The sequence below is a fragment of the Coenobita brevimanus genome, chromosome 50 (assembly GCF_032717465.1).
Source record: "Coenobita brevimanus isolate Jiangsu-jjx chromosome 50, ASM3271746v2, whole genome shotgun sequence".
Lineage (NCBI taxonomy): Eukaryota > Metazoa > Arthropoda > Malacostraca > Decapoda > Coenobitidae > Coenobita > Coenobita brevimanus.
The window spans coordinates 41065019-41090191 of NC_137003.1; the positions used below are offsets into that span (position 1 = coordinate 41065019).

Genomic DNA, 25173 nt, shown 5'->3' on the forward strand with positions numbered 1-25173 from the left:
TGTACGTCTGAGCTGGCGAATGTCTTCCTCCTTCACTGCCCAGGTCTCACTGCCATACAGCATTACACTCCTAACACATGCTGCATACAAAGACCCCTTAGCACGTAGGGAGAGCCCTCTCAGTGTCAGGAGAGGCAAGAGCTCCCTGAACTTCTTCCAACCACTTCTCACCCTAGCCACAGAGCTAGCTCCAGCCCCACCTCCAGCACACAACATGTCTCCCAAATAACAAAACTCTTCCACACACTCAAGAGATTCACCAGCAAGTTCAATCCTTTCACGTCTGACGATCTCCACCTGCTCACCCCGGCACACCGTACACATAAAATCAGCATTATCTCACAGTCTACCTCTGATACCACTACATCTCTTATGCACCCATTTATCACACACACCACACAAGATGGAATTACTTCCCACGCCCTTGTGGCAAACTGCACATGGCCACTCTCCCTCGTCTTTGACAGTACCGCCACCAACCCTAGATATCATCACTTTTGTTTTATCTGCATTTACCCTTAAACCCTTTTGCCCTATACCATCTCTCCACTTCCTAAACCTTTCCTATTAAAAATGCCAATTCAGTAAATGACTTTTGATTCAGTATTTCGTCACACCGTTATGTTGAACTATTGGAGATACTTTTTTCCAACCAGGTGACTTATACACAAAACAAAGCAGCTTTCATAGCCATTTACCCAATTTCCTGCTGTTAGGAGTTTGTGGAGACATGTAACCTGTAGACTGAAATGGTGTCCAAATAGTATGGCCTGACTTCATACTTTCTGGATAGAGAGACTAGTTTTTGAGTAGTTCATAGTGTAGTTTGGATCTATATATTACCGGACTTAGTATGGTATTTAGTGATGTACATGCCGTAAAATAATTGCTTTCACCCTTGAACCACTCCCCATATGCCTTATTCCTCACCTTCAACAGTCAGTGTCCCTCAGAGTATATCTCTTATTTGCAGTGCGTAGTCTGTGCTCCTTCTTCCATCATCATTGTTGATTTCTTCTGCTCTTCAGTACATGTATTGTTTAACACCACGATGGTAGCCACACCACTCACCTGTCTTAGTAACCTCCCCATGTTCATCTTGGATCTGTGGTCCCACCAACTGTTCTGAACATTTCCAACTTTAATGATCCATCCTGAAGCTCCACAGCAGCACAGTGTGATGTAAACACACAAGTGATAGGCTGCTGAGTTGCCCTCCTGTGCCCACCAGGCCCAAAGCAAAGATGGCCAGCATCAAAATTTAATACTATTGGAAGTGGGCTGCCCAGTGTAAGAAATTGATTTCTGGAAATTTGGAAAAATACAGTCAAATGCATGTGGCCTGAGGACTGCAGTCCTGTTGTAATGTACAGATTTTTATGCACCGGTAATTTTTGTCATTACAGTAAGGTGGGGTCAAACACTTTGATGTGCTTAGCTGCAGTGCTCATCTTTGCAATTTAGCCTTTGAGCCCGTGGCAAGTTTTTCACCCACTGTCCTGGGATACAGGGCCACTGTACTATCCAGGTTGCCTCATTTACCTCCCCTAGGTGTTAGCATAAATACTCATTTTACCTACCAGTCCACAAAGGGCGGATGGTCACCCTGAGATGAGTGACACCCTGGTGGTAACAGGTTGGCAGCTTCACAGTCAATGATGCTAACCACTCATACAGTAGGCCCTTGCTATATTGAACTAATTGGGAGAAAGCCTGGTTCAATAAATTTGAGGGTTGCCCTTCCCCCCAGGAGGGAATTTAAACCCATGAATGAAAATTAAAGTGACAACAGGCTCTTATTCTAGTACTGTAAATGAAAACTACTCCCAGTTTACACAAACTTGGCCCATAAGTTTGCCTTTTTGGTGCTTAATTTGCATCTTTGTCATAGCACTTCATAGCTAGTACATCCATCCATCCATCATCCAATCCTATGCTTCCCCATGAGGAGTGTAGAAGCCCAGGGCTAGGCAAGTTGGTCCTGACATTTAGGATGAGAGTGACCAGCCTCACTCATCCCTGAGTGGCATTACGTGAGCAATAAACCCCAACCACCCCTTGGATATAAACCTACACAGGCTCAATCAGATTGGAGCGCCTTAATTATCCACTAAACCACCATGCGCTGTACTTTGGTTATATGGTTACCACCCAGCATAGTAAATGGTTTCCTGGTGTACAGGAAACCATTTGGCTTGTCACTCAGTGCAGAGTAACCCATAGGCAGAAGGAAGAGGAAGGAATGAAAGAAAGAGAGACAGAAGAGGAAGAGTAAAGTCACCCGTAGGCAGAAGGGAAGGAAAGAATAAAGGAAAGCTAGACAGAAGAGGAAGGAAGAAAGAGAGGAAAGGGCAGACACCCAGAGCAGCACTACATTGAGTGAGTGGATGGTGAGTGTCCCCACCTACTACCAGACCTCTTCCTAATAAAATACTGTACAGTATATTAATACTGTACTGTCCTATGGAAGAGGTGTGGTGTTAGGTGGGGGTGCTTACCATCCACTCATTGTAGTTCTGCTTTGGGTGTCTGCCCTCTCCTCTTTTCCTTACTTCCTCTTCATTCTTTCCTTCATTCTTTCCACTTCCTTCTGCCTATCGGTGACTCTGCACTGAGTGACAAGTAGGTGTGCACCGGATATCCGATCTGGCATGATAATACAGCATAGTAAAGAGTCTCATAAACTTCAGTCTAAATTTCTTTATATATTATGATACATTTCAACTTGCTTTAAGAGATACAGTATAAATCAAGCTTTTCACATAAAATAGTAGCTACTGAGTATATTTAATCTTGAAAACAATGTAAATTCTTGAATACAATACTGTATATCAAATAAAATATAGCAAGTAATACCTAAGTGAATCAATCTTCAAACAATATAGAACTAGTAAGAAAACTTTCGACCATTGTGATGAATGAAAAGTAGCATCTTGCCATGTTTTGGTAACATTCGTGAACGCTTTTCCTCGAAGACATTGCCATATTCTGAGTACGATCTTTCCGAATATACCGATGATGCTGGTGTTGACAGATGCTTGCTGGAAAGTTGCTTCAGGGTTAAAAACTTATCCTCTTCCTTCCAGTATTTAAGGGGACATTTTTCTCGTGCTAAAAGGGGAAGCTGTAGATATCTGTCAACTTCTTCAGCTGACTCAGCTAGAGAGACATCTTTCTCCATAGGTATCTTTCTTTATAAGACATTCTCCATATTGATTTCAGACAGTTTTTATGAGAGCTAAATTTAAATGAAATCTCCCAGTTATGACTCAGAAAGAGTTACATGGCAACATTAGGCATCATGGACCAGCTGACTCCTGTGCAGGACCTGAAGTAAACATAATCACCAGTTAGGTACACTGAAGGTATTATAGACATTAGGTTATTATCTTCTTTTTCATAATTTATGACCAAAATGTTCAACCTGAGAAGATAATTAAAATGTTATGTGCATAATAATCTTTGATTTTATAGTTGTTCATATTTATTAGTCATTACATTATGTCTAAATTTATAGTACAAAATAGCCATGCTCTCTCCGTCGTTATGAGCTCTTATGAAGTAGATAATAGTTATATTATAAAATTAGGCATGTTAGCTCAGCACACACAGTTATGATAAGTTGCAGAAGCATATAGGTATGATATTGAAAAGTAATAACTTCATTGTATATCTGCAAACTGTATTTTGCTTATTATCCGGTATTCGGCCGGATATTTTTTCAAGTACGGTATCCAGCCTGATAGCAAAATTTACTGTCCGGTGCACCCCTAGTGACAAGCCAAATCCTATGCTGGGTGGTAACCATATAACCAAATTGTAGTGCCTGGTGGTTTAGTGGGTTATTAAGGTGCTTCAATCAGATTGAGCCTGTGTAGGTTTATATCCAAGGGATGGTTGGGGTTTATTGCTCATGTAATGCCACTCAGGTATGAGTGAGGCTGGTCACTCTCACCTTAACCCTGTGAGATTCTGATGACGCGATTTCACGTCATCATAAATCTGACCATTGAAATTCTGATGACTTGAATTTTTTTTTATTTTTTTTTTATTTTTATTTTTTTTAAATCTGGCCTTATTCCACATACATTATCCTGTTTATCATTTTCCAACTATTTGTTTTTACAGTGACGAGTACATCAGATAGATATGCATAATGAATTGGTTTTTACCATGAATAATACTGGTATTACCAACATGGATATTTGCCAGCGTGACAGTGAGAGCTTTCGCTTTTCTCTATGAAAACTAACATAAATTGCCGTAACCCACATATCAATAGAAAAGGAGTTTAATGTAGATTGACATGGTGCTATCAAATTTCATGTTACTAATATTCTCTTGAAGGCTGTGCGATTTTTCCTTTTTGGCTAACTTCTGCTCATCTTATTGACCTTGTAGGTATCATATTTACCTTTTTCAACCATGCTACGATAAAGAGCAACTATTCAGCTTTAAAATGGTACCATATTCATTAATTTACCATGAAAAGTTAGTGGCCGATTAAGTACAAATATTGCTGCTTGATGGCGCGCTCTATGTGCGCCTGGCTGAATCTGGCACAGACACAACTGGCAGAGGGCCGAAAATATCAAAGGGTTAAATGTCAGGACCAACTTGCCTAACCCCGGGCTCCTCCACTCCTCATGGGGCAATATAGTTTTGGATGATGGATGAATGTCATGCTGAAATATAGATCTGCAGAATTACCAGTTATCAGGTCAGCATCTGCAGTACCATGGTTGGCCATAGTATGGAGATTTGTTTAGTGGAAGCATGATGTCATATTTAGCAGCTGTGGCTCAGTGGGTTAGAGTGCTTTTCTCTGATGGAGGATCGAATCCACCCAAGGGTCATTATTGGTAGACATCAGGAAGGGCATCCGGTCATAAAATGCTACATACTCCAATCCAGAGTCCTCAACCCAGGGGCAACGCCTTAGCCCTTCGGGGATACCTGGCGTAAAACCAAATTTTTGTGTGTGTGTGTGTGTGTAATATGTATGTATACTTGCGACCAGTCACATCCTTGAATGGCGTTATGAGAGCAGTAAACCCCAGTCATCTCACAGGTATAAACCTTTGTTGGCCACATGTAGTTGGGGAATCATAACTGGCACAGAGCCACCCATTGGATAGCACACCTTTGTTGAGATATTTTTTTTGGGGAAAAAAAAAAAATCGTTGCATAATGATTTATCGTAAATTGATTCAGTCTTAAACATGGAGGACACCAGTAATCTGGTGTATGGATTATTATTATTTTTTAATTTTGTTTTTCCTTCTGTTATGTAAAAAAAAAAATGGGTCCAGTAGGGATACATTTTTGGTCAAGGTTTTTTTTTGGGTCAGCTGTAGGAGCTGTATAACTTGTCATTCATTTTGGACTGTATAACCACTTAAAGGTATTACAGTAAAAGTCCTATTATTCAGCAGCTGATTATTCGGTAGATCCGATATTTTGGCAGTTTTGAGAAATAGTTCCATTTATGAGAATCTTTGATTGTTTAGCTGATGTCCAGAATCATCTCGGCAGTCCAGGAAGTGTTATCTGTGACTTGTAAGCCTAATGTTTCATTACACTTCTGTATGTTCACTAGTTTCTATATTTTACAGATTCAGGTATAGTACTGTATAGATTACAATATTGCACAGTATCATACAGAACAGTAACCCCCCCCCCCCCAGTTATCAAGGGTTATGTTCCAAGCCCCCTTGCAAATTCTTGAAATTCACTCATTCTTGACGCCTTCCTGAAAATGACATTTACCGATAATTGCATAGCCCATGAACCACTGATATTGCAATGCATCACCCATAAATAAATGTTGCTTGTTAAATCAGTTTCCCCATTGTTTTTAGCTGTATGACTGTGACAGCTCTTGTATTTTGATTCCTCAGCATAATGGTGGAAGGGACTGTCCTAAGTGTTTAACTAAACCTAACCTAACCTAGTTTATCTGTACCTAATAATTTAACCAAACCTAACCTAACATAAAGTCGGAAAAATGTAGAAAATAAACTGGAGGAATATGAATTGCTAAGTTCTTCTAATGAAAGTTATACGTACATTTAGCGTTTATTCTTTTGTTCGTTCTTGTGTTTATACATGAAAGAGAGAGTATTGATGCAAACAGTAATGTATCCCATTAACCCTTAATAACCTCCGGCATCGAACAACTCTTTACAGTGATGTCAGGTTAGTGTGAGCTATATAAAAATATGAACAATTATGGGGAGGGAATGAAGGTCACTGGTATATTTCACGACTCTTTACTACGATTCTAAGCTGTCAAGCAGTTGCTTAATCTCAGATGTTTTCGCCCATTTGGTAAATACACCGTAACTTTATCAATTCTTCCCGTGACTCATAGCGAATCATAACGTGGGTTTAGGAAGCTAAATAACATATTGCTAGGTGTGCCAGACGATTATCTTCACATCTTTAAGAAAAATAAATTGATTTCAGAGGAATGGAAGACACTTACTCTACATACTCAGAGAGGGATTACATTTTCCATTTTCTTAGATGTGTTATTTAGCTTCCTAAACCCATGCTATGATTAACTATGATTCACAGGAGAATTGATAAAGTTATGGTGTATTTACCAAATGGGCGAAAACATCTGAGATTAAGCAACCGCCTGACAGCTTGGAATCATAGCATATAGTCGTGTATACATACCAGTGACCTTCGTTCCCTTCCCATAATTGTTAACAGTTTTTTATAGCTCACACTAACTTGACATCACTGACATCGGTACTGTAAAGGGTTGTTCAATGCCAGAGATTATTAAGGGGTAAATGGAATACATTACTGTTTGCATCAGTACTCTCCCTTTCACATGTAAACAAAAAAACGAACAGAAGAATGAGCGCTAAATGTACGTTTAACTTTCATCAGAAAGATCTTACCAATTCATATTCGTCCACTTGTAATTTTTCGACTATTTTATTTTGTGTTTGGAAAAAGTACTGTATACAGTACTCACTCCAAACACATTTGTAATGATATAAGTAGTTGTAATTTTCTTACTATTATATTTTGTGTTTGGAAAAAGTACTGTATACAGTACTCCAAACACATTTGTAATAATAATAGTAGTGATGACAGTGTTCACCAATACAAATGATGTACTGAGCTGGTAGGTAATATTCCGTATCATTTCGACCATCCAGGAAGTGTTCTCTGACTTGTAAGCCTACAGTCATTACACTTTTATATGTTCACTAATTTATATATATATTTCAGATTCAGGTATAGTACTGTATTGCTTACAGTATTGTACAGTATACAGTACTCTCTCCAAACACAGTTGTAATACCATAAGTGGTGATGACAGTGTTCACCAATATATTAAGGTACTGAGTGGGTAGGTTTTTTTATTATTCAGCAAATCCAATTTCTCGGCATCAGCCCGGACCTGTAGATGCCGAATAATAGGACTTTCACTGTACTACTGTACCTGTACAGAAACTTAATGGAGGTCTGGCATCCCCACCTGCTACCTACCATTTTCAGTTATGTAATTCAATATCTCTACAGTGAAAGGAAGATTGAATATTTGCATTGTGTTCTGTGCAGTGCCACAGTCCTTTGCTCTGTACATTTATTGTAGCACATGCAGAGGTGCAGTGCTTAGGATGATACTTAGCCTTCTCTCCAATACCTTGATACCTCCATGGTGTGCATGTGCTCTCAAGGTCTCAATCCATTGTGTGTACTTGTGGTGTTATTTGTAACACTTTCTTGTACCTATTATTACAGTAATCCCTTGATTATCTGACGTAACAGAGCCATCGATGCGTCGGGACACGGAGCAATAGCTGTCCTACCTACCAATACCCTACCCATACCCAGCCTATATGCTCAGTCCCCCACCTAATTGTGGCAGTGTTCTTCGGTCTGTGGTACAGTACTGTATTTAGACATCAAAACACATGTGAAAATATCCAGTATAATGCTAGAGACAAAGAAAACAATGCTTTAAAAAAAAAAAAAAAAAAATCCACAGTAGAATACAGTACTTACCACCAGTGGTGGGCAGTGCAAACGAAGAAGGACCTTGCGCAAGCACAAAGCGCAATCCATAGTTCACTACCTTGCGCAAGCGCAAATGCGCAATCTGACAAATACTTAGATTGCACAATGTCGCAAAGCACACGCGCAAACCATTTGCATATATTTTTGGGAATTAATGAAAAATATTGAGATATTTAAATAAAACAGCATAACTACTTACTTTTATTTATTATTATTATTTTCTATTATTTGTAATTTGCACAAGTACGGAGTCTAATATTTAGCTTGTGCAATGTCGCAAAGCACTAGCGCAAATCATTTGCATATATTTGTGGGAATTACTGTAAAATTTATATTGGTATAATTAAATAAATTACTAAATTAGCAACCTGCCCACCACCCGCAGTGACTGAGGTACAGTAGGTCAATGTCCGGGAAAAACAGTCTTTATTTACCAAGGCATTGGCAAAGATCACGTGATTACTGTATCATCATCTCTCTCTCTCTCTCTTTCTCTCCCTCTCCGACAGAGGAGGGAGGGAATGGAGAAGAAGAGAGAGAGGAGGGAAGGATTGGAGAAGAAGAGAGAGAGGAGGGAAGGAATGGAGAAGAAGAGAGAGAAGAGGGACGAAGTTTATGCCTTATCTCCACACTCAAAGGGACGCTCCTTTGCCATTCCCGTATTTTCTCTCTCTCTCTCTCTCTCTCCAACAGAGGAGGGAGGGAATGGAGAAGAAGAGAGAGAAGAGGGAAGGAATGGAGAATGAGAGAGAGAGGAGGGAAGGAATGGAGAATAAGAGAGAGAAGAGGGACGAAGTTTATGCCTTATCTCCACATTCAAAGGGACGCTCCTTTGCCATTCCCGTATTTACTCTCTCCCTCTCTCTCTCCCTCCCTCCCTCCCTCCCTCCCTCCCTCCCTCCCTCCCTCCCTCTCTCTCAGAATAATGCCCTTTATCTCTCTCTCTCTTGTCTTGTCAAGACAATTTATTTAGTAATTCAATATAGATATACAATAGCATATGTAATTCGTTAAAAAAAAAAAAAAATCATGAAAACAGAGTATTTAAATCAAATATCCACAGCCTAATGAATTATTAGGCTGTGGGTATTTGATTTAAATAATATGTTTTAATGGTTTTAGTAAGGAATTGCAGCATATGCTAATCTTAATAAATAATTATTTATTATTTACTAATAATAATAATTTAAAAACTATAAAAAATACATTATCTCTGTTGAAGCTTATTTAGAAATGCCACTACCCCCTTCCCTCCTGCCTCCCCCCACCAACCCACCCTCGTGACCCGACCCAGCCTCCCCCATCCATTGTCCAGCCATGCGGGAAGCTCCCAAGACCACGTGTCCCTTGGATTACGCAGTGCGCAATCCACAGGGCAGGTGCGCAAGCGCAAAATTGCGCATGGTCTCGTAATTCACCGGGTCGGTCAGGATCACTTGGTGGTCGTGATCGTCAGCTTTTACCCTCCCGGAAGGGAACTGAGAGCTCATATAGTCCAATCTAAGGGCAAGGCTGTGACCTTCACACACGCACACACCCGTCCCCTTGCTCAAGGGGGACAGTAACCACCCACTTCGTCAGTGAAACTTTTCGCAACCTGAGCGAGGCACGAACTCCCGTCCACCAGTTGGCAAGCGAGAACGTTACCACTGCACCAGCGAGAATGCGCAAACGATATCACCGGAGCGCAAGGGTGTGCAATTGCACTTTGCGCAAGTGTTTGCACACCTGCCCAGCACTGCTTACCACCCAGTGACTGGCGGGCAGGTGTTGTAACCCAGTAGTCCCTCTGGCTGGTGTTTAACAAATGTCAGACACCTCCTTCTCCTACTCCTCCTCTCCATTCGCTGGAGCTGGGCGATGAGTGGCAATGTGCATAGAGGTGATGGAGGCCTATCCACCTCAGGAGACTCCAAAGACAGCAGCAAACTCACGCCTAAGGGTGACTTAGTGGCTGTCGACGTGCTCAGTTGTGGGTCCGAGAGAGAAGACAGGGGACAATGTGGTCGTGGTGGTGAGAACAGGCTCGCACTTGTGTGGGTGGCAGGGTTGAAGAAGGATTCAATCTTGGTCTGACAGTTTGTGCAGTGATTCTGAAGAAGGATGACAGCATCCATGACTGTCCGCTGATCCATCACCAGCTTGAGTGGCACCAACTTCCTGTCATAATGAGGGTCCTTGGGGTAATTGAACATTTGCTCAATGCTGGCACGTAGCGCAACAAGACGAGGGAATGATGGAGTGGTGGGGTGCTCAGAGTCGGGGTCCTCATCCTCGTCGCTGTCCTCTATCTCCCCCACAGAGACAGCAGTGGCAATCTCCTCGTCAGACAACATCTGATAAGCTGGATCGCTGCTGTCGTTGTCCAACCACTCCTGCACATCGTTGACATTGACATCCTCACCTGCCATACGTAGACAAAAGTGGAAATCGTCCATGTAAAATCCCTCAAGGTCGTGCGCGGCCTCATATTCCAGGAGATGAGACCAGCCACTTTCGAGGGTTTTGACAGAGACTTCCTTCCAAACAGTCGCCCAGTTGAACACAGCAGTGATGTTGTAACAATGAAGATTTTCCAAGGTCTGTTCCCCACGTGTGTCGTCCCCTTGCTCGTCCTCTAGCACCATATCACCTCGTCCAGAAACCTTCAGTGGTACAGTCTCTTCGCTGCCACTATAGCATCTTGGTCCGTTGATGGAATGAGAGCAGTTGTATTAGGTGGCAAAAACATGCACCTGATACGATCATTATCAGCAGCCAATTCCTTTTCGGGTGGATGCACATGGGTATTGTCAATGATCAGGAGTGCCTTCACCTGGTTGCGAGGGATACCAGGTTTCTCTTTTTGATAGCGGATAACCTCCTGGACAAAGTGTCTGTGGAATCAACTTCTGAAGATCTTACAGGTACACCAGGCCTTCAGAGAATGGTACTACACAACAGGCAGGCTATCCACCATCCCATGGAGACAGCGTGGCTGTTTTGGGCTTCCGACAATAATGGGCTCGAGGTGGTGCATCCCATACGCATTGGCACGGCACAAGACTGAGACACGCTGTTTGGATAACTTACGACCAGGCACAGTCTTCTCCCCCTCTTTTGCTTAGGTGTGGGTGGGCAAGGAGCGGTAGAAGAGGCCAGTTTTGTCAGCATTGTACACATGACCGAGAGCTAGGCTCTCGTCATTGATCAGGTGTTGTACTTTCTGGCGAAACGGCTGAACATCCTCCGCTGCCACGTCCAAAGCCTGGCCACGTGTCTTATGGCCAGTAAGTCCGTGTCGAAGTTTAAACCAGAAGAGCCAGCCTTCAGGTGCCCTGAAGTTGTGCATGTTGTGTAGGCTTGCAAACTTCTCAGCCGCTGCCTTCAGCTCGGTCCCACGTACAAGCATGCCGGCACCCTGTTGCTGGCAGAACTAAACCAAAGTCGACTGCTCAGTGACGTATTGGTGGGGCTAAGACATCACCTTCCTGTCGCCCTTCCGAGTGGCATCGTTGTAGTCCAATCCGTATTTAGGCAATGATTTCGTGATACCAGACAAGGTTGAATGGGCCAGATCATATTCCCGCAGAATGAGTGAAGTGGTCCAGCCCACAACCTTGCTCAATATCTCACACTTCTTCAGATTCAAACCTTCACTTTCGCTTCTCTGGCTGTGGTGGGGCCATCATCACAAACATGAGAATGCCAGAGAGGAAAATGATGGCCTGAAGAAGATAGGGAACCAGCACAAACGTAACAGTGGAAGCAGCCATGGTCACAAGCATGTCCACACTCGCAAGAGAAGGTGGGAACTGAGGTCTGGTACTGCTACATGAATGCTGAGCTGCTGTGTCTCCTCCTGCTCATGGCTATGAGTACCCAAGTAAAAAGCACTTAAACGACCTCTAAATGCAATGGTCAGTTTCACTCGGCCAGGCAAATAAGTGACACTGGAGCTCCTGTACATCATGGCCTCAGGGAGTGTCTGAGCCATCCGGTCGGGCAGGAGACTTTGACCTTTTGGTAGGGAGGCAGACGCCCGCGCTTGCCCGGGAGCGTCAGAGTGATCTTGGCCGGCTGGGGGACTCTGACCATTTGATGGGGAGCCGGACGGCCATATTTGCTAAGCTTGTAGGTTAGGGTTTATTACTCATGTGCAGCCAGTAGCATAAATGGGCACCTAATTGAATGGTTCACAGTCAGTGTGGGTGTGCGACAAGGTTGTGTGAAGTCCCCATGGTTGTTCAGTATATACAGTACAGTATATGGATGGGGATGATGAGAGAAGTAAAAATACGAGTAGTGGAGAGAAGGATGGCGTTGGTAATGAGTGGTGGTGGATGGAATATCTAAAATTTGTTGTATGCTGATGATGCAGTACTACTTGCAAATTCTGGACAAGAACTTGGTAGACTAGTGCAGAGTTTTGTTGATGTCTGTGAGTGTCATGCCTTGAGAGTAAATGTAGAAAAAAGTAAAATGATGGTTATTGAGAGAGAAGGTGGCTCCCAGTGTGATGTTGCAGTGAATGGAGAGAGCCTGGAATTGGTGAGAGAGTTCAACTACCTGGGTACAGTGATAGAAAAGGGAGGAAAATGTGCAAAAGAAGTGGAAAGTAGAGTGACACAAGAAAGGAAAGTAGTTGGCGCAATGAAGACCTTGATAAGAAACAGGCTTGAGTGTTGCAGCTGCATGAGGCTTGCATGAAGGAGTGTTAATGCCAACTTTAACATATGGATGTGAAACTGTGGTGTGGCATGAAAACGAAGTCAGCAGTGGAGATGGGACTGCTGATGAATGTATGTGGAGTACAGAGAGTGGATAGGATACGATATACTGTAATGTGATTCATGAAAGATGCAGAGTGAGGAAGTCTGTGGACACCAGAATCAAACAGAGCGTACTGAGGTGGTATGGTCAGGTGGTGAGAATGATAACGATACAGTGGTGAAAAAGGTATATCTGAGTGAATTTGAAGGAGGGAGGAGGCAAGGTAGGCCAAGAAGAAGGTGGAGAGATATGGTGGATGAGTGTGTGAGGAATAGAGGTATGGAAGTCGGTGAGGCTTGGGGGCTGGCAAGAGATCGAGCCAGCTGGGCGGATGTTGTGAGAAGAAGTGCCAGATCAGGGATTTGGGACCCCTTTTTAACATGACAGCATCCAGATTGACTACCTAATATGTTTATGTGAACCTGCAGGGATGAGTGAGGCTGGTCACTCTCATCTTAAATGTCAGGACCAACTGCCTAGCCCCGGGCTCGTACGCTCCTGTTGGGGCAATGTAGGATTGGATGATGGATGGGACATAATGTGGTGAATGTTTTTGGCATATCAGATACTGTCAGGATTTCAGGGGCTTAAATGATGAGTGAATGGAAGCATGGCCCATTGGAGTGGGCAGACATGGGCTGTCTGGATGTTGCTACTCCTCAACCTGCCCTAGGTTCAGGGCTGGGCTCCGCAATCTAAAATTCAACTCCGCAATCGCAATTCTGCAACCTCCGACCCTTACCTTCCGCTACAGCAATTCCACAATAAACTTAGAATGTGCTGTTCTGCTACCTCAGTACTATGGCTGCAGTCCAGTTTCACAATTTTCAATACAAAGTGCACAGACAGGGGGTAAATCGATTGGTAATGTAGAAAACAATTGTCTGTCTATCTATCTATTGCCAGACGCCTCAGTCCCGTTTGGGGTGGCCACAAACAAATCGCCTCCAAGTCGCCCTGTCCCCCGCCATTTCACTGCCCTGCTCCCAACTCACACCCCCCTCTCTCATATACCTCTCCACCTCCATCTCATCCTCGGCCTCCCCTTCCCTCTTCCCCCCTCCACCTCGCTCACATACACTCTTCATCAGTCTTTCACCCTCCATCTTCTCCACATGGCCAAACCACCTCAGTGTGTTCCTCATAACGCTTCCTATCACATCCACATCCACACCACAACGCTCCTTTATATCCTCATTTGTCAACCTGTCTCTCCATGTGACTCCACAGACTCCTCTTAAATAACTCATTTCCACTGGTCTCACTCTTGACTTGTGTCCTTCCAATAATGTCCAAGCTTCACTTCCATACGTTAGAGTTGGTATCACAATACAGTACTGTCATGTAGGAACTTTTTCACTTCCATGCTCACTTCGCTGTTTCTTATCACTACTTTCAAAGAACCAGCAACCTTTCTTCCCTGCTGTACCCTTTCAAGCACTTCACCCTCCAAACCTCCATCCTTACTCATCACACTACCCAAGTACTTAAACGTACTCACATTTTCCAATTCCTCACCATCCAACCTTGCTGTACATTCACGGACTTCGCCTCTCTCAAAGACCATCACTTTACTTTTCCCTACATTCACCTTTAGATTCCGTTTCTTACACACTCTCCCAAACTCAGCCACCAAGCCTTGCAGCTCCCCTTCGTTTTCACTCAACAACACAGTATTATCTGCAAACAACAGTACATGGAGTTTCCAAACACTATCCTCTCTCACCAGGGCCACTCCAACATCCACTACCCTACCTTGTACCTCTTTTATTACCCCATCCATGTACATATTGAACAACCATGGAGACATGACACATCCCTGTTTCAACCCAACTTTCAAAGAGAAAAATTCACTTAGTTCACCATCCACATGCACTGCAGCCTTCGCACCATCATACATACTCTTCACAGCATTCAACAACTTCCCATCTAATCCATATATTCTTAATACTTTCCACAATCCTTGTCTATCCACTCTGTCATATGGTTTCTCCAAATCCATGAAAGCCGCATACAACTTCTTTCCCTTCCCTAGAAACTTTACCACTAAAGATCTAAGAATGAATATCTGATCTACACAACCTCTTCCCTTCCTAAAGCCCCCCCTGTTCTTCTCCAACTAATTCCTCTTTTCTTTCTCTATCTCTGTCAATAAGTATTCTACCATACACTTTTCCTATTATACTAAGAAGACAAATGCCCCTATGATTGCCACACACTTCTTTTTCCCCTTTTCCTTTGTACAAGGAAATAATTATACCTGACTTCCAATCCTCCGGGACTCTACCTTCCTCCCAGGCCACTCTGCACATCTTCCTCATCCATTCTACTATCTCTCCCCCATGCTTCAGCATTTCACCACACACTCCATCAATTCCTGGGGCTTTCCCCGATGTAACTTTCTTCGTTGCTTCCACAACTTCTATCCTACTGATTTCTTCCTGTCTTCTCACCTCCTTCCTTCTCCCAGCCATTCCCCAGCCACTATACTCGCATTACTTCCATCCTGTATGTTCAACAATTCCTTAACGTGTTCTCTCCATCTGCTCACTTTTTCTCCCTTCTCCACTAGTAATCTACCATTTTTATCTTTCACTCCCTTGCTAACCTCACTTCCACCCTGTCTTACTCTCTTCACCTCTTGCCAGAATATTTTCTTACAGTCCCTCCACTTTCCACTCAAATTCCTTCCAAATTCCTCATCCACCCTATTCTTTTTCTTACTAATCTTTCAGCCTCTCTCTTTCTTTCTACATATAACTCTCTCTTCTGCCTCTCAACTTCTTCCACACCCCTATTTCTCATCCGTTCATTGTATGCTTTCTTCTTTTGTGCCACAGCCTGTCTCACCTCTTCAGTCCACCCCACTGTTCCTTGCACCCCCCTCCATCTTCTCTTCCTCCCACACACCACATCACATGCTGCACATATTTCTTCTGTAAATATCCTGTACACACCTTCCATGTCCCCCATCCGCTCCAATTCATATTTGCCCAATCGTTCCTCCACTTTTCTCTTATACTCTGCCTTTTTCCCATCCTCTTGTAACCTTTCCACTCTCCTTGCAACTACTCCTTCCTCTGCACCCCCCTCTGTCTTCTCTTCCTCCCACACACCACATCACATGCTGCACATATTTCTTCTGTAAATATCCTGCACACACCTTCCATGTCCCCCATCCGCTGCAATTCATATTTGCCCAATCGTTCCTCCACTTCTCTCTTATACTCTGTCTTTTTCCAATCCTCTTGTAACCTTTCCACTCTCCTTGCAACTACTCCTTCCTCTCGTCTTTCCCTTCTTCCATTTCTCCTTCTTACTTGGATCCTAATTCTGGCCACCACCAAGTAGTGGTCAGAAAGTCCACTCCCCAACCTCTATAAGCTATTGCATCCATTACACATCTTCGCATCCTTTCATCCACACACACATAATCAATCATTGCCTTCCTTTCATTCAGTTCACCACCCACCCTTCTCATCACTCGCCATGTATACCTGTGGATCATTTTATGCCTGAAGAGGGTATTTGCTATCACCAACCCCCTCCCAGCACAAATGTCCACTAATGCACTGGCGGCATTCTCATCTACAGTACAGTTACCCCTCCAATATCCGGATCAATAGAGCCATCGGTAGGTTCGGATATTGGTTTCGTCCGGATATTGGGCCCCAGCTTATGGACTTGTACTTACGGACCCTAACACAGAGAAACACCTATACAACTCCCTCCGGACATGCATAGCACCTATTTAACACCCAAATCACACCAATAAGGCACATAAATGACTGAAATAAATGCAATAGAAACATAAAATGTGGGTTTAGAAGTATGTTCATACATTAATAAACATTCTGGTACTTATGGACTCTAACCGAACCTAACCTAACCGAACCTAACCGAACTCTGAAAAACATGTTCCTACTGCACATGCATGAGGTAAGTTTAGTATGGAAAGAAGTACAGTATGACACTTTCTGGTAAGTATAGTATGGGAAAAAATACAATATGAAACATTCTGGTAAATATAGTATGGAAAATAGTACAACATGAAACATTCTGGCTACTTACAGCAAGTCCCTGGCCACCTCGATGAATAACCGCCTCCTCTCGGACTCTGACAGTAAGAACGATTTCCTGAAGCACTTGCACTGCACTCTTCCTGAAGTCTTGCACTGAACTTAGTCACTAACACACAGAAGTCCGTTCTTTTCACAGTGTTCACTTTAGTCCAAATAATGTTCCATTAAATTTAAGTGTTGCACATTAACTTTTCCCAAGTTTTTTTAAGTTTCCAAAGCCAAAACAAAGAAGGTTAGTTACGTTAAATTTCTTTTCTACTTAGTCTTTTCTCCCAACTTGAAAACCTTAACACAACACACCGTTTTTTTCACTGCACAACACTCAAAATTCCCGTGTGGTCTAGTGGAGAAGTTCTTGCTGTTTATTCACTGTCAGAGCCCGAGAGTATCACTGGCAGGCGTCCAAGGGGTGCATCGGTGGGTAGTGGTGATGGCGTACCGACTACAGAAGACTCTGAAGACAGCCATGGCGAACAGCGCAGGTCTTGTCGCGGTGAGAGACAGGCGGGAAGTGGGGAGGATGCAGCGGCGCTCTATCGGACGTCGGAGGAATGACGAACCAAAACAATGCTCTCACGCGGCGCGCGCGGCAAGTTCAAATTACGGACGGCAAAAAATCGATTTTTTTCCCAATTTTTTTGGATTTTCGGACCATTTTGGGAATGTTTGATCCCAGGACGATAAGGTTCGGTTAGTGGGGATGTTCGGTTATTGGGCATCCGGATATTAGAGTGATTACTGTATTTATAATCTGTTTATGACATTAATTTCCCACAGTCACCGTGACCCTCACTAGTGACTCCATTCCTGACTTCACTCGGACCACTTCTCAGAGTCCTCACTGATCCGGAAGTTCAAGTTCAGAAGTTCACACTTGTGACACGTTGACGCTTCTTCACACCTACATGTCACAACTGTGCGTGATTAGCTATGCATGCCACAAAATTTACTGCCAAGCTGGCTTGTAGTATACCGTATTGTATCGTATCAAATAATTTCTCCTGGTATTTCCCATCCCTACTGCTAACTGATGCAGTGAAGCCTCGCCTGCCACCGCTGGTGGCTGGGAATCCTGCTTAAGCATGATATTCACAAGTCATGCTGTAGCCTATACTAACCGACGCTGCGACGTGGGAGATTGCAGACAGGATTGCGATTGCAGAAGTACTTCTGCAACGCAATACCACAAATTTTGAACGAGTTTGCCGCAATGGCAATTCCGCAACTGAAATTATGCGGTCTGCTATTGTGGAAATTGCGGATTGCGGAAGTGATTGCAGTGGTGCCCAGCTCTGCCTAGGGTGAGAAAGGAGGTACAGATAATGATGATTTTTATAATTGTTGTTATACTGTACTTACAGTATTACATTCCTTTTGCTGACACTCCTTTGTGTAAAGTCCATTGTTATTCGTAGATTTGTTTCATTTTACTAACACTGTGATGTAACTTTACTATTTAGGTTGAATGAAGAGTATTAAACAGATAAAGTCGGCATTGGTGCAGCTAGTAAGAGTAATCCCTCCAATATCCGACGTAATAGAGCCATAGGCAGGTCCGGATAGTGGTCCTGTCTGGATATTGGGCCCCAGCTTATGGACTTGTACTTATGGACCCTAACTCAGAAAAACACCTATACAACTCCATCTGGACATGCATTGCACCTATTTAAGACCCAAATCACACCAATAAGGGACATAAAAGACAAATAAATGCAAAAGAACCATAAAATGAGGTTTTAGAGGTGAGTTTATACAATATTAAACATCCTGGGTACTTACAAGTCCCTTGCTCCTGGACTGGTTTGATCCTCCAGTTTGCAGTCCACAGTTAATCCTCTGCACTATAAATTCTAATTTCTTAACACTGCACAACACTGTAAATTCCTGTGTGTTCTTGTGGTGAGGTACCGGTATTGCAGTTTATTCACTGTTTATTCACAAAAAACAAGCACCTGTGGCTTGCACTGCTATGAGCATCTGCTCTCGATCGGAGTTAGACTGTGACTGTTGATGATGGCGGGGTAACAGAGTTGCCAGATCGCAACGGCCACATTACCAATCTCCTCAACTTTCGTTACCAAATTTAACTTTTCATTACCAAATTCGTAAAGCTAGCATTTATTCTTCACTAATTATATTATACAAGTGGAAATACATGTAATCACTCTCCTTATAATTAACAGCATGTTGATTATTTTCACACTATGTAGGGTAGCAGATTACTCAGAGAGAGCATACAATCCACCATCTCCGTCCTGTGTATCCTCATCTATCTATCTATCTATCTATTGCCAGACGCCTCAATCCCGTTTGGGGTGGCCACAAACAAATCGCCTCCAAGTCGCCCTGTCCCCTGCCATTTCACTGCCGTGCTCCCAACTCACACCCCCCTCTCTCATATACCTCTCCACCCCATCCTTCCACATCATCCTCATCCTCTCCCTCCCTCTTCCCCCCTCCACCTCACTCACATACAGTCTCTTCGTCAGTCTTTCACCCTCCATCCTCTCCACATGGCCAAACCACCTCAGTGTGTTCCTCATAACGCTTCCTATCACATCCACACCACTCATACATGTGAAAAATCCATTTGGTAATGCATTATTCTGATTCATTACCAAACAAATTTTTCATTACCAAATTGGCCCACACTTGGTAATGAAAAATACCAAATGGCAACCCTGACAGGGGAGGGGGGAGGGGGAGGAAGGAAGGGGTGAAGGGACCATGGTGTAACAGCTGTTCGGTGCTAGGCGGGAATTTCAAATTACGGGAGGGTAAAAAGTCAGATTTTTTACGAATTTTTTGCGGTTTTTGGCCCATTTTGGGACTGTTGGATCCCAGGACGATTATGTCCGGTTAGTGGGGATGTTCGGATATTGGGCGTTCGGTTATTAGAGGGAATACTGCACTCCGTTGACTACTCATGTTTATATTTTTGTTATACGGTACAGGCAAATCCCGATTTACGATACCCTAGATGTGATACCCCGGAATAGTCTATCAATCTATCTATTGCCAGACGCCGTAATCCCGTAAGGGGTGGCCATTTGACTCTGAGTTATTTGTTCTACAGGGAGGGGCACTAACCCTCCACCAACCCACTTGCTGACATGTAGGGAGCACGTATGGTTTGGTTATATGGTTACCACCCAGCTTTGTAAATGGTTTCTTGGCTTACAGGAAACCATTTGGCTTGTCACTCAATATAAAGCCACCTGTAATGGAAAGAAAAGCAATAAGAAATGACAGGAAGATGGGAGAAATAGGAAGAGAAGAGGGCAGACACAGAAAAAGAATGATGAAGGCTAAGGAAGAAGTAGGCAGCACTATATCAAGTGAGTGGATGATGGTTGCCACCACCTACCACTTATGGTGACAGGGGTAGAAATACCACCCTACCCTGCCTATTGTAGGCCTACCCCCAGTTTTGCATTGGGGTTTGATTTGTTTTTTACTGATTTTGATATTTTAGACTTAAATTTTGTGTTTGGGTTGATTTATAAGCTGTTTTTAGACTTAGAGTAATGTGTTTTAATCATAGGTGAAGTGAACACTGTCAATTGGGGTTTGGATTCTCACCCATCAGATGAGGTACAAAACACTTTGGACAAGTAGGTGACTTAGCAAAGTATATGTCATGTTTGGCCGTTGAACATCCCGCCCATCTTGGAATACATAATAATAATTTTAAATAAATGTTAATAATTATGAAAGCCTTAGAGGGTAAATATTTCATGCATTGATGAAAACTGTGACATTGATAAATCATGTGTTTACATTCAGGCTGTTGATGGAAAAACACTTTGAAAATACAAAGTAATTTCTATATAAATGTTGGAAAATAAGAGGGAAGAAAGTAAAGGAGCTCAGCAACTAGAACAATAACAAAAACAACATAAAGAGGGGATGTTGAAAAGGCTATTGATTGCATCACATCGATCGCATTCCCCATCAAAACATCAACGATTCTCCGTCACCACAGTTCGCACCTCGGACGATTAGGTGTCATTCATACATTGTTGTTATGGACAACAGATGTTTGCTTAATTGTCCTGGGACTGTCTGATGGTGGGATTGTTTGCATTGCTGCTGCTGCTTCTCAACTGAGTGTGAATACGAGTTGGAGATTGCATTCTCTAGCGACCATGACTGGGTACAAGTGAGATGGGCACTGGCATAGGTTAGCTTCTTTTACACCTGTTAGGCCATTTAGATTGCTTTTTTTTTTTTTCTTGGGTGGGTTTAGGACTTGGTTGGAGGGGAAACGAAGGCTAAAAAATGCATCCCAAATCTACCCCGAGTTATGATACTCTGCCTAGCAGTGGGTTTTTACTTAACCAGTTGCATTGTTAAACCTGGGTATGCCTATACTGTGTTCAAGGCTGCAAGAAGAAAATGCCTGGTAGGTTTAAAGTGTCTTTTACTATGTATTTATTATTGAAATGTATGTTCTCAGGAAAAGATGTGGAACTGTAATTACAAACTTACATTTGCCCGACAGGACTTCCCCAAACAAGCGACGACTGAGCCTAGATTTACCTGCGGCAAAGAAAGTTCGGAAAGATGAATCAGACTCAGATGAGAGTGGAGGTAGGTGTACAGTCACTTTGTGGTAAGTCAGGGGTATTGGTGGTATGCTTCTCTTTGTACCTTACGGCATTGTGCCTCATTGTGGCTGTTAATGATAATCTTTCTGTTGATATGCAGTTGTATTACATTATTCATCTACCATTACATTTGCAGATTTTTGGTAACTCACTGTACTGTAGTATTGATTTTTTTTTTTTTTTTTTTTTTTTTTTTTTTTTTGCCCCCCCAGTCAGCTGGGGGGGCAAAAAAAACGTAGCCTCAGTTTGAAAATGGGAGTTGAAGAAAATTAGCAGTACAATGTAGAGGTAATAGTCTGTTGTAGAACGGGAGGTATTAAAAGGGGTAACTACAGGGAGGGGACAAAAAGGAATATCGTGTGATTGTTATCTAGGGTTTGGGTAAGAATCTTGCATTAAACCCGCCGGGTGCTGGCTGACTTGGGATCTTCATGGCACCTCAGTGTCAGCCTCCATTTTTTTTTTTTTTTTTTTTTTTTTTTTTTTTTTTATATATAAAAGATAGGTTAGGAATGATGAGAAAACATGGAAAACAACCTGAAAGTACTCACAGAAGCCTAAAAGGTAAATTTTGAAGTCAATTTTCTCACGGCAAGTAACTGCAATGTTTAGAGCAACGTCCGTAGACTTCATCAGCCGCTGCAGACATCCAGTGAGTTGAGGTAGGAGATCTTTGTGTTCTTCATGGGTGAGTATCCCAAATGACCCAGGGACACTTTCGGAAGGTATATAGATGAAGTGGGAAATGTCTCCAAGCACAATTATGTGTGAGGGCACATTATAACATTCGAGTCAGTGAGTGGCATTTTTCTAATAATGTTCGTATTATTGGGTTTTCTAGTTTTCACATAAGTGTCTGCCCACACATACTGTACATATTTTACATTTGCATCTTTTTTTCACACAGTGAATTATTCTTGCGCATTGTACTCACTGTGTGTGTCTTTTGCTCGAACATACGAGACACATTACACAAGTTGTATATGAAGTACTTACACTGCACTTATTGTTGTGAAATCACTTACACTAATTTATATATTATACATTACAGTTATTTATGAAATAACATACACTAATTTATAAATACATTTCAGTAACACTATAGGCTTCTTTTTTTTGCACATAACACAGGTTTCTAACACTTAGAAGTGGAGAAGGGTGTGATGTTCCTCAAAGCATGGGATTATGCACAACCTCATGTCGCACTCCACACATTGATGGAAGGCAGCATAGGTGTTAGAGAGGAGAATGAGTCTCAATATGAGCTCCTCATGAAAAAATTCTTGAAGAAATCGATTCTCCTCAAGGTAGGAGTCAGCTTTGGCACAGCCCAACCTGCTGTATTGCCGCCTGTGATGGGGTGAATGATGAAAATGAAATTGCTCTCGTCTTTCCAGTCCCACCTGACTTCATCCCCTCCTTCTGTTTCACCCTCGTCACCAATGGGGCCACCTCCATTGCCGTCGTCAGGATGGGGAGGAAATTCGGTAGTAGGTTGGGGAGGAGGAGAGGGAATAGAGCTTGTCTACTTACATTCCCCACGACTTGCACTTTTCTTCCCCCTGCTTTTTCCTTTACCTTTTGCTCCTTTCCCCACTGCTTGAGGCTGTGGGGAGGTTCAGGTGTGGTGAAGGTGCTGTGTTGGGGAGGGGCAATGTGGCATGGGGCTGGAGGTGGTGGGTATTGTTACACACCATGTGAATAGAACAAAGCACTGCTCACCTTGAACTTTTTACTAAATATAGTAGTTCTTCCCCACTCTGGGTTTTCCTGGGTAATCCTACCCACGAAGGCAGCTGATGTTCACCTTTTTTTTTTTTTTTTTTTTTTTCCAATGCTAGGAAGAAGGAACCAAAGGCCACGAGCCCGCAAAAACTGTTCCCTCCAAGAGAAGAACAAAATACAAGAGAGAGCCAAATTCAAGATCTGATCATTTCGAGATGCCTGGACATACTGCGTTTGACAGACTGGAGATCATAGGAAGCAGGAAATACAGACAGAGGGAGACAGTTCCAGAGTTGACCTGTTGCATAAATGAAGGACTGGGAGTAACGGTTAACTCTTGCATTAGAGTGTTGAACAGAAATGGGATGAGAGTTTGCTGCTTGACGGGTGCTACGTGCCTCTTGTAGAGGTGGAGGAATGCATGCAGACAGTTCAGAGGAGCAGTGACCATTGAAGTAGTGATAGAAGAGAGATAAAGGTGCAACAGTGCTGCGAAGAGACAAAGGTAGAGGGGAGCTAACTGAATGCTAACCTACGAGAACATGTGGGACGAAAGAGTAACTTTTTTCTGATTAGCAAATACTTTTGTTCCATATCGTCTCAAAATTGTAAAACCCATAATCTTTCGTGTAAGCATACAGCCTAAAGACCATACCAGTTCAGTTCATATTCCTCTGCTGTAGTTTGTCTTCTATATTTTTCTGACTATTTTGAGGATGGTAAATTATGTTCTCTTGCTGAAAGAAACTTACTCAAAATTAGGGCGCATGTAACATAAGCATGTAAACATCAATGTGGAGTGAAGAGAACACCTGACTGATGGTATGGTAGAGTAGGGTCATGTACACACACCAGTGACCTTCGTTCCCTTCCCGTAATTGTTTGCAGTTTTTTATAATGCCTTAACTCAATGTCATTCACACCGAAATAGTGAAGTGTTGTTCAAGGCCGTCAACTACGAAGGGGTTAATGGAATACTGTATGAAAAATTCAAAATGGACATGGTGCATAGCGCCGCACTTGCTTGCTGAGAGAAAACGAACTAACCTCTTTCTGGTAAACAAATTTTTGCGCGCTTCTCAGTTGAGTCCACGTCCCTCCTATCCTCACAGCCTCGCTGTACATGAGGATATTTTCGCAGCCCTTCACCTTTTCGTATTGTTTCACCATGCCTCCCAAGTGCCCTGCATCACCTCCAGCATTGGGGGAGCCCACTGCAAAGAAGCAGCAGCACCGTACTCTAATTCTGGAAAGGAAATTGGAAATTATAAGACCCCATGAGGAGGGGCAGGGAGTCTCGGAGATTGGGCGTGCTTTAGGCCTTGCTGTTTCCACCATTGGAACTGTGACGAAGAAAAAGGAGATGTACAAGAATATGGCCACCTTCTCTACAGTTGTATACAGGTATTGCTTACTTCTTAATGGGGGGGGGGGTGAAGTTTAGGTAGGGGTCAGAGGGAGTCCTGGGACACATACCCCCATTTATATGTGTACAGTATTTCAATGGGGAAAATTGTTCCAATATGCGAAATTTCGAATTATGAAAGGTTTTTTTTTTTTGGTCCCTATCCCTTTCGTATATCAAGGACTCATTGTAATGATTAAATAACACATGCCATAAAGCGTAAAAAAATACGCAAAATATTCGAGGCCGGGGAGGTAAAGATGCTGCGTGCTAGGGGTTGGGAGTGGGAGGAGGTGGTGGGAGGTGGTTAGGCCAGGAAGGGGTTTATGGGGATGGCAGGATGGGAGGAGACCACCACCAGACACAAAAGAAGGACCCCAGTGGAGTACAGGGACATGGAAAGAGGGTAGGGGGGAAATACCGTCTCCCCAGGTGACTTGGGGGGGACATGGGGGGGATCCACGTGAGAGGGGGTGGATGCATTAGGAGGGTGTGGGAGGGGGGTGGTGGTGGTGGTGGTGGTGGTAAGAATGGTGGGAGGTAGGGTAGTAACCAT

At 43.1% G+C, this 25173-nt stretch overlaps 2 protein-coding genes across 5 annotated transcripts in view; one reads left to right on the forward strand and one right to left on the reverse strand.

Annotated features, from left to right (window-relative positions):
• Positions 1–25173, forward strand: part of LOC145399812 (uncharacterized) — a 68606-nt gene that overhangs the window by 10355 nt on the left and 33078 nt on the right. For all 3 annotated transcript variants that reach the window (XM_080272375.1, XM_080272373.1, XM_080272374.1), the window contains exon 3: positions 21382–21470. In XM_080272375.1, coding sequence (XP_080128501.1) covers positions 21382–21470 — 89 coding nt within the window. The remainder of the gene's footprint in view (positions 1–21381; positions 21471–25173) is intronic.
• Positions 2781–25173, reverse strand: part of LOC145399813 (uncharacterized) — a 68808-nt gene continuing 46415 nt past the window's right edge. Inside the window, exons 2-3 of one of the 2 annotated variants that reach the window (XM_080272377.1) lie at positions 21369–21419; positions 2781–3328 (exon numbers count right to left, since the gene is read on the reverse strand). The gene's annotated coding sequence lies outside the window, so the exon portion shown is untranslated. Of the gene's footprint in view, positions 3329–21368; positions 21420–24259; positions 24459–25173 lie in introns of both variants that reach the window. The other variant, XM_080272376.1, reaches the window with a different exon arrangement.